A 10,750-nucleotide genomic window follows, 5' to 3' on the forward strand; every position below is an offset into this window, starting at 1 on the left:
ATTGATAGTGAAAGCAGCATTTTAGACCCAAGCTGTTTTTTGAACCAGGCTGTAAATATGTTTTTAATGCTGTAAAAGTCTGTTTTTATGGCTGGGTGTACGAGACTTCTGGTCTTTCTGCAGCCAGCCCCAAATGGATTCTCGACGAACAGCAACTTTTAGCATGTCCGCATAGGCCTCATTTTTACTAACTGGATGTTGCCCCTTGCTAGAGACATACTGAACGTTGGCTTCTAGAAAAACGGTTTTGTATATCTTAGCTCTTCTGAGTGATTTCGAATTTGTGTCAACAACCAAAATTCTTAACTCAGTTTTTGTAGTGCTACGTTTACAGCAAACACAAATACTTTGGTGTTACCTCCTATATTTTACGTAGAGGGCAAGGGTTCCTTTCAAACACCGCTCCAGTCACCTGTCAACTACATTGAGCTTCATTTCATTGCATGAGGAAGCTGGTGCTTTGTGTTTCACTGCTTGTAAAACCTGTAACTGAGAGACAAAGGTTTTTCTCAATTTATGAGATGAATTGACCTTCATACTCACTTTCCTTCCCATAAAAAGGTATCACAGAGGGAAGCTAAGCAAAGATACAATCACTGTGTCTTTAACATTTGAGTTGAATGAGCCTCCCTCAGTCATCACTGGAGGATCTCCATGATGATTGGCCATCATGGCGTTAGTGACTTGGGAATGAAGCAAGTAGACTGTGCAATATGTTTTGGGATTTGTGCATATAATTCACTTTATTTGCATCATTCACACCATCTCGCTGACTTTGGTTCCTTTGTGCTGCTCAACTGGTACTTGTGTCTCTACATTGATTTTAAATGTAATTCACTGACATCAGTTATTAGGTTTGTTTTGATGTTTAAATTAAAACAAATCACTCTGTGAATTTTTACTTTGGAACAAAATTAGGCTGTTTGGGCGGGACACTTTGAGTGGCTTTGTTGTGCATCTACCACTTTGCAAGTGTTTTAAGTGACCATAAAGGGACAATCACTCTTTTTATTATGGCTACTGTTTTGCTTTTGTAAGTCATATAGAAGCACACGTTTTTTTATTACGTTTTTTTTAATATCCAACCAAAATGTCCCTACAGGTGCTTTAAAGACAGCCCACCTTTAAAATTTAACTGAATAAATGATAATCGCTGTCAGTGTATGATCTGTGTTAAATATCCCCACTGCTTTACCTTAAAGTCAGACCGCCATTTAAAGGCAGGGTTGGCAGTCCTAAAAAACTAGCATGAATTTGAATGTAGCATCTCGTCAGGACTCCACCTAGCCCCTCCTTCACCTCCTCCCCCTCCCCTTGGAGCTCCTCCAAAGCAATGCCCCTACCCAACCCCCTCTGATTTGCGACTATGATTTTGAATGACTGAAAGACGGACACAGCACATCATTTTATGTTTTGCACCACGTAGAGTCATGTCTCATTTAGAGGTAAGGAAACACCAAAACGTTAAAACATAAAGCTAAAAAATAAATAAACAAACGTGACTTTTGTTGGCACTCGCAACTGTCATGTCCGCATTATCCACTTTTACCTGTGACACGATATCAGGAGTAAAGCTATAATACAAAAAGTACATGTAAATTTTCTTGAGGACTTACTAAATATCATCAATTTTTTTTGCTTGTCAGAGCTCCTGTGGTGAGAGTGTATTAGACTCTGATCCAGACTACAGCCCAGAGACAAGTACCTCATCGGGTCAGAGGGGACAGGCCCGAGGTCGAGCGAAAGGAGCAGTAGTTAGAGGCAGGGGAACAGAAAAAGAAAAGAAAGTCTCCATCTTTCTTTTCTTGCTCTGTTTAGCCGGAGGAGCGGTTACCAGTAATCGGGGTATGGGTAGTTTCTCTGCCATTCTTCTGCTGAGTGTGACCCTGTATACCGCTAAACACGCATTGAGTCAGGGGCAGTGAACGCCAGTGAAATGTACTCGCAGGAGGAGGGCAAAACGACAGGACAGTATTTGATTGGTTTAACAGATTAGATCCTAATCGATGTGATTGGCTGATTTTTTTCCTGGGTTTTCTCCTGCTGTAGATAGCAGATATTATTCACTCTCATTTAAGAACACATCATGTATTATTTGCCATCAAGACATATAGATCATTTTAACCAGTGTAACAAAAAGTGTATCTAAATCAAACTACCAGTTATACCTTCAACACAACTTTAAACTAAACTTAAAATTAGTTCTGCAAAACGTATTACAATAGTTATTTAGGTTAAAAGCTGATGTTTACAGCTCAAAATGAAATCAGTGTTCACTTTTCTAAAGATCTTAAAGACATGGCATGCCTGTGTTTTTTATTTCCTGTTCAAATAGAGACTGTACCATCAAATACTTTACAAGATGTTCTGTGAGGTGATAATAGAGGTGAGCTGTATGAAACATAAACATCATCCGTCCTAACACAAACTTAACTAACTCTTCATCTGCAGTTTATTTTGAAAACTATAATGTATATGTATACACTCTGCACCGATAAGAACCTCATTTAACCTCAACTCAAAAATCTGACTTATTGCTGCAACGCAAACTGCTAATCCAGAGGAAAGCAGCTTAAGTCATGTTAAACACCAGGACTGTTTCATTGAAAAGACAGAGTATGTTGTGTTTTTGTTTGAAATCACGTTGGAGTTGCACACATTTACTGTTCCTGTGTTTCCGTGTCTTGAATCAGTGCAGGGCTGCATCTCTTGTTGCAGACAAGCAGACAGACAGACACACAGACAGACAGACAGACAGACATGCAGATAGATATACAGACAGGCAAACAGGGCAGGGACCGGTGCTGCTGTTTAGTGCTGAGGCCTGGCCTGGAGACTGCTGACTGATGCAAAATAGAAACACGGGGGTGGAACAGTTACAGGGAGGGAGAGGAGAGAGTGAGTGAAAGCTGAAGGGAGACTGATGGCAAGAGAGGGACGGTGCAGAAGAGAGGAGAGTGGGAGGAAGGAGGGAGAGACATTATCGAGCCAGTGTGAGTCAGCAGGTTGACAGAGCTCCAGGGTGCGGCTCCGGCACAGCGCTGCTACTGTAAATTTACCAGTTTGAATGAGATTCATCATGAAGTCAGCAAATCTGTGATGAAATATCAGTCACTGTGAATCATGTTTGTTCCTTTTTTTAATGAAAAATAACTTGCATCATGATGAGCTATTTAATTTCACCACACTCTGAAAAAAACTGCAAATTATGTAAGCCTCACCCTATTTGATTTTAAGAATGATGGGCACTTAAAGAGTAAATGTATCAGTCTGTGAGAACATATCAGCTCAGAAATATTGGTGGAAGTGAGGGAGCTTTACTGCAGGTCCAATAAAATTAATATGGAAACACTAAATCAAAATATGGGCTTTCACAAGCTTTTATTACATGTATTAGCAGCTTTCTACGCCTGTAAAGTGCTTAATGAGCAATAATTGTGTGTTTGACCTGTGTGTGTGTGTGTGTGTGTGTGTAGGGCCAGGAGACAACGTGCCGGTGGTGTATGGCCTGGATGTGACAGACGTGTCGCGGTGGGAGGAGACGGTGCTGAACCCTGCACTGCAGATACTGGCCAGTCTCAGTAAGGTGGGGCCTCAGTGATCTGAAGCAGCTGTCTCCAGTCAGAACTTCCATCTGCTGCTGGGATAAAACCATGTTTTCACTTCCACATTTATTACCTTTTGTTCCTGTGCTCTCATTTTTTCCTTTTTTTGTGCTTCAGTGCTTTCATTTTCCTTCAGTTCTTCCATTTTCCATCCCTTGCCTCTTTTAGCCATTTCTTCCTTTTATTTTTCCTACATCCTGATTTCATCCCCTTTGTTGACTTGTTTACTATTAATTTTCGTTCTGTTTCACACAGCTTTTCCGCCCTTTGTTTATCCGTCTCTTGGCTCTTTCTGCGCTGATTTTCCTTCTTTTTGTTGTTTTGTTCATTCCTCACGTCCTTGGCTCACCTGACTCTGGCCTTGTTTCATTTTGGTTTTGTATCTTGTATCTGTCCTGCTCCATAGAAATCGTTTTAATAGATTTTGTCTTTCTTTTCCTTCTACAAAGAGATGTCTGTTGAACCTCTGATTTCTTTAATGGGAACTTTTTATTTGACTTTCTGTTTGGTTAGGTGTGTGTTGTAAGGGTGTAGAGTTGTGTCATTCACATCCTGCTGTGGACTGCTGATCAGAGATAGATTAATCTGTTGGGTTGAATGATTGATCATTTTGAAGTAATTTGAATCAGCAATGAACAAGGCTTGTTTTGAGAAAAATGTGACAAATTACAGAAACTGTAGGCAGCCTCATCAGTGTGGCTGCTGTCAAGCAATGTTAATACCTTTTATGATGACACTTCTCCTTACTTAATGACAGCACCTCAGATCTAAAACCGTTACTTTCTGATGGTTGATTAATATTCTGTTTTGATGTGTAGACTAATGCAGTTAAAGGGGCTGTGAGGATTTTGCAAAAGTCTGTCTTCCCATGTTTGAAATTATAAGCCCCAATGTGTGTTATTTTGAAATGCTATTTCTTAGCTTCCCGATCAGTCAAGCAGGACTGGATTGATTTACGGCACGTCTAAGTCTCTATGACAACACCACACCAGCTGATGAAATTTAGAAGTGAGAAGACAGATTTGTGTTTTTCTCTGCTGAAAACGATTTCTGTGATTAATTTTGTAGTGATGGTGGACACAAGAGCCTAACTGTCAGACAGGAAAAGGACAGAAGAGAAGAAGAAAAATAAACAGGAGACAGATACAGCCCGAGCTAAAGGCTAACACAGGGGCTAAGCAAAGGGTCTTCAACCTGTGACTCTGTAGCCTCATGCGGTGCTTTGACTCCTTTGCAGTGGCTCCTTGTAGCTTTAAAAAACTATTATCGGAATAAAGAATTTTATTTTTCCTTAAAACGATATTGATGATTCAAGACACTGACACTCAACATCAATCATTTTGTTGGACTAAATATTCATAACATCCGTCAATTAAGTTTCGAATTTCTTTTAAAGATTTTTGCATTTTTAAGAGGGGGATTTTTAATTTCTTTTTTTTTTTTTTTTTTTCAATTTTTTTTTTTTAATTTCTGCATGTTTTTGCAAAGTTTTTAAATTGGGGGGTTGCAATATTTTGAAATAACACTTTTTAATTTATATATTTTTTTTTTGCAAAATTATAAAATTTCAGCAAATCATTGAAATTTCAAAATGTTTTGAATTTTTTCCTGATTTTGAATTTCATGTAAATCTTTGCAAATTTTTGGACCTTCAGTTTTCTGCAGATTTTTGCAAATTTATTGAATTTCTGATATTACAAAGTTTTATTTTTTTATTTTATTTTATTTTGTTGTAAATTATATAGAATAAAAAACAATACAGTACACATTTACATTTTTATAAGCACAAAAAACTTCTTGTTTAGATAATTTTTCACTAGATTACTATTTACAGAATTTTATAAACTGATTTTTATCTTAATTAACTCAGTATTATTTGACTTAATTAATAAACTAATAAAATAAATCCATATGAAACCTGTTACTGTCTAGAATAAGCGCATATTTCTGATTGTGATGTACACAGAGGAAATTTATTTCACACGTGGTTAGATTTTGGGGATGAAGACAATTAATTGCTCTGAGTTTATTTTAAAAGTTAAATGATTGATGACATGGACAATAATCAGTGTTGAAATTTGCTGCTTGACAAATCAAATCAATCATTAATCAGTTACCTTATTGATCCTGTGCCTTCTGCAGGGAGTGCAACATCAGGCATGAGTTTTCAAAGCTAAACTGTTGAGAAAAGTGATGTTTTTCGTCTTAACTCTTCATAGCTTGGTGCATGTTAGCCGCTCTAGAAGGCAACAAGTAAACAAAACAGCACAGAGCGACAGCACCATCGCCTCCATCTACCAGCTCATTTAGCTCAGTGCTGCAGAGAAAAGGGTCGCCTGCACATCAGAGACCTTTCTTACTGGTTATGAGTCAGCATTTGAAGAGACGGCCTGTGGATGTTTCTTTTTTTTCTAACTGTGACATTCATCTGAGCAGTCCAAAGTCAGAGCCATGTGATATTTATTTCTGTCATTTTCATTTTCAGTCCCTCACCGTTAAATTTTCCCCTGAAACACTTTTTCATGGCCCTCTCGTCCTCTCTGTACTCTCTGATCCCAACACTAAATCAAAACCATACTTCTCATGTCCACACTTGTCATGTTTAAAGCTAAAGCACAGATATGACTGGAGTTTAGATTTTAAATGGTATGTTTCTGAAAGTTCAAGACAAATGTTAAAGATAAAAGCTGACAACTTTATGTGAGGCCGTTGAATTAATGTGCAGTTTATCATCTGTTTAGTCAGTTATTCATTTTAAATCTCAGTGTCGAGTCAACTGTTGGTTGCAGTCCCAAGTCATCAACATGAAAAGCTCCTCTGGCACTTTTGCTCACTGACCTTAAACTAAAACATTTCTTCCTCAATCCATCAGGGCGAGGAGCCAGCTGTTCCACCAATCAGAGTCCAGGGAGCAGAGCAGAGAAACAAACGCAGTCGCCATTCATGTGATCTGTGTGATAAAGTCATCATCGGTGACCTGGAGTGGACAGGTAAGACTGTCAGCTCACATCACACGACCATAGACTGTGTATAGAGTGGACAAAGTGGCTCCGTCATTTACCATTGTGCAGTTTTGAAGCCAAACTAAAGCCATGGGCGCAGACATTTAAGCAGTTGTGCAGCCAGAGTCTGTGCAGTAGAGACTGTGAGGGATTCTGGGAGAATCTGAGTGGAGCTGGGTGACAGAAATGATTTTTTTTTTTTTTTTTTGAGAGTCTAATCGCTTCTTGACTCTACCTCCCGACATATTTTATAATCCCTGAAAAAATACACAAGAACGGCAGCTGTTAATCATTGTTAATTGTGACGCAAAGCCTCGTTTTTAACCTCTTAGAACTAATGAAAACGAAACTTTAAAAAAAAAAAAGAGGACTCGAATACAAGACAGCCAAATGATATCTTTAACTGACCACAGCAATCTGACGTGAGAAAAATTTCTACAAGGAGTATTAATTTTTTTAAGTTTGATCACAGCCCATCTGGAATGACTGGAGAGACTGATTTTTTAACCTATACTGCAGCCAGCCAGCAGGGGGAGCAGTTTTTGTGACCTCACTTTGAGCCAAGCAAGATGACGTCCATCTTTTTTAACAGTCTATGCACACGACATGACAACACTATCATCAACTAAAACCTGCTTTCTTGAAACGGTTCGTTAATTCACCTGATATGACACATTTTCCTCTCGTGCCAAATAAACCAATTATCTGTTTATTCTGCCTGCAGCTCACCTCAAGTCCAAAAAGCATCACTATCACGTCAGGAAGAAGAGGAAGTCTGAGCCAGCATCCGACCAATCCCCGGCACCCCCAGACTCAGCCTCAGAGGTCTCAGAGAGCATCTCAAAGGACTCATGTGTCGCTGCCCCCCCTTCTCAAGAGGCGACCCAGGACACCAGGACATTACAGCAGGACGAACCCAGGACTGTTTGACACTTGTTCAGACTCTGGACTTCACTCATCGTCATTCAGGTCTTGTCACCACTGCCGTACTCTTCCTCATAGAGAGACGTCTTGAGCTTTCCTCCATCAGTCTGCTGCTCCGTCCTCTTCTTATTAAATTCCTCTATGAAGTACAGTGATTACTGTTATCAGCTTCCCAGAGAAATAAATAAATCAGACTCAACAAAAGTTTGCATTTAAAACACTGGAAAATAATCACAGAGAGCTGACGATGAGGATGCTGTGACATTACACACCTTTTCAAAGGTGCTTCAGCAAAGAAAAATCAGACATTTCTTTCTTACCACTTCCTGCAAAGTCATAACCTTAATTTCAAACTGTTTCAGGGATGTTTATTTTGTCATTTTCGCCAAATATGCCTTGAATGAAGCAAGCTCTGGTCTTTTTGCAACTTACTACTGACGTTCCTGGTTGAAGTTTGTCCTTTAAGCTTTTGCACTTACTCATTGCAACAAAAAGGGTGATTAAATATCAATGTTTATTTAAAGCTGTCATCCTTCTGCACTTTATACTTTATGCTCTAATTTGGATATTTATATTTTTTAATAAACCAAAGAATCTTAAAGTTTCTAAAAGAGGAGGTTGTTTTTTTTCACCAGCACAGAAGGAAAAAAACAAAGTGACTGATTTGAAGATGACATCAGTGTTTGTTTTCCTGTTATATCACTCAGATCTCATTGGCATGCGTACACAGCACATGCATTGTGCTCTGTTTTCCTCCTGCCACCTTCGTTTACTGTCCTCAAAAACCTTTCCCAGCTCTTTGTTTGGTATTGACACAGTCTGATTTATGCCTTTGTCTTTCAGCGGAGCTTAGCTGAGCTCATTTCTTCACCGACAGTGTCATAAACCTCTGGCTCAGGCTGTGAGAAGAGCGAGTGTGTGTTCTTACCGCTGTGACTGCAGCGTGTTGTTTATCTAGCGGTGTGTTGTACCACTTTCACATGAAGGCGCGCCGGCCGGCCTGCTGTAAAACCACTTACACAATACCTGACACTGCTCCAACGGCCTCCTCTGGCCCTCCTTTCCCCTCAACTCACCTGACGCTTTTTCCTCTGACCCTCAGGTTCACACAGCTGTTCCTCTCCACACTAACACTCGACCATCTCTTTCTTTAAGCCGTCACTCTGAGGCTTAGACGTATTCTTTCAACAGGGGTTCTGTTCACAGGCTCCCAGTGTCTGACCTCACCCACATGACTAAAAATATTTCCAACCATATAATAGCTGGAAATATGTGTGTGTGTGTGTGTGTGTGTGTGTGTGTGTGTGTGTGTGTGTGTGTGTGTGTGTGTGTGTGTGTGTGTGTGTGTGTCCCACATTCTTTTTTCCAAACTGGGTCAGGCCTCAAGCTTACTTGGGGCTTACCATACAGTGTGAGAGATATCAGAGGTCACTGTGCAACTGGTGTCTGGCTTTTATAACCCTTCTGTGAGCTGCTGCTTTGTTTTCCTCTCCCTGTGTTATTCCTTTCAGTCAGACTAGTAGGAATGCTCTGCTTTCTGGATCCCCATTGGTGTTTTTTTTTTTTTTTATCACGTCTGTCATCTCAGTAATTACGAAAAGAAACAATTAAAGTAGCATCAGGCATGCGATACACTTTATCTTAGGAGACTTTAAGTGTGTGTGGTGTGTTCTTATCTGGAGCTCCTGAGCAAATCTATCCCAGCACCTCCAGGCACTGCTGAATCATTCTGCATAAAGAGCAGAGCTTGTGCAATTCAGTGACATAAGGCTTCAGCCCCTTGAACCACAAATACACACACCCTTAGAAGTGGAGAACTAGGGCAGCATCCGCGGTCACAAGGCTAATTAGTGATTTACGCACCGCAATGCTGTGGATCATCTATAAACACACACACACACACAAAAACAAGCACTGGATGAACTCATTAGATGCAGACAGCGAGGACAAAGAATCATCTCATTTAAAAAAAGGGGAATTTGTCACCGTTGCCTAAAACATGTGCTCAAAAAGTACATCATTTTATTTTCTAAAGTTTTTTATGTGATGACTGCTTCTTGTGCAGTCTTGGAGCTTTCCTTTGTTTACATGTAAGCGTTATCAGCCAGCAGGCCAAATAATTATTCATCCAGTTTGAGTGCTCCATTTCTGTCTATCCCTCTCAGTCCAGTCCTGTCTATAGCAGCGCAGTAGCTGTGTATGTTCACAGAGCACACCCTGTCCTATACGTGAGGCCCTCTGTGGGGGAACTGCAGGCGTGCTTATGTAACACATGGAGCAGACTGAGCTATAGATGCATGTTGTCTGAGTCTCTCATGTTTGCTGTGGGCGTTAAGGCTCTAATACCAGCTTTACTCCATGCAATGAGTCTTTCTTTCTTCAGAACTATACTTTAGACCAGATTGTAGGTTTTTCTCTGCATCATTTCATTTCTGCATGGACTTTGGAATTCAGATACAGTGTCACGTCACGAGGTATGATGATGATGCAGGTCACAGCATTGTTGATTATCCTAACCATGGGCAAAGAGGCGGAGCTAAGGCAGGCTGTGACTCTCCAAGGAAGCAGCAAAACACACCCAGCTGTCAGCCAAAATTGGCACGCTCCTGATTTGAAAATGTAGGCGTAATTCTTAACTTTGATACATTTAAAACAGGTGACCAGTAAAAATGTCATCTGTCGTACAATCACATTAATAATAATGATGGAAATCATGTTTTGATCCAGGCTGTAAATGTGTTTACTTGCTGTAAAAACAGCATTTTAGAACTGTAAAAAGGATTCTTTGCTCTTTTGAAGCAAGCCGTAAGTGGCCTCTAGAGGAACTGGTGTTTTTTCAGTTCCTCTAATGGCTCCCTGTTTCAACACCTCCAGCTGAAGAGTCTGGTCTTTCCCTGAAGGGTCACACCTGCCGTTAATAGTTTTAAGTTTCTTCATAGCTTTCTGCTTCCCACCAGCTCTGCTGCTGTTGTCTGGTACATGACAGGATGTTGTTCCACTTTCTTCCTATCAGAGATGGTCGAGGCCTGGTAGCTTCTCAGACTGCTTTCACATCTACTCCTGATCGTTGTTCCCCTAACTCTCAAGACCAGCCTGAGACTGAAACCAACAGAGCAGATGACAGGCAGAAGTGAAACATGCTGGACTTTTTTCACTGCACTGATGGTATTTCTGCTGAGAGTTAGTTGTTGATGTACTCGTAAGGGGTTTTGATCAATA

At 40.2% G+C, this 10,750-nt stretch overlaps 1 protein-coding gene across 1 annotated transcript in view; it reads left to right on the forward strand.

Moving 5' to 3' along the window:
* Positions 1–8,111, forward strand: part of trit1 (tRNA isopentenyltransferase 1) — a 60,700-nt gene extending 52,589 nt beyond the window's left edge. Inside the window, exons 9-11 of the mRNA XM_074686789.1 lie at positions 3,477–3,586; positions 6,478–6,595; positions 7,332–8,111. Of these exons, the coding sequence (XP_074542890.1) occupies positions 3,477–3,586; positions 6,478–6,595; positions 7,332–7,537 (434 nt within the window). The 3' untranslated portion in view covers positions 7,538–8,111. The remainder of the gene's footprint in view (positions 1–3,476; positions 3,587–6,477; positions 6,596–7,331) is intronic.
* The last annotated feature ends 2,639 nt before the right edge of the window (positions 8,112–10,750 follow it).

Source organism: Halichoeres trimaculatus, unplaced genomic scaffold (genome assembly GCF_033239565.1).
Source record: "Halichoeres trimaculatus isolate MK-OKI-2021-1 unplaced genomic scaffold, fHalTri1.1 fHalTri1_scaffold_14, whole genome shotgun sequence".
Classification (NCBI taxonomy): Eukaryota; Metazoa; Chordata; class Actinopteri; order Labriformes; family Labridae; genus Halichoeres; species Halichoeres trimaculatus.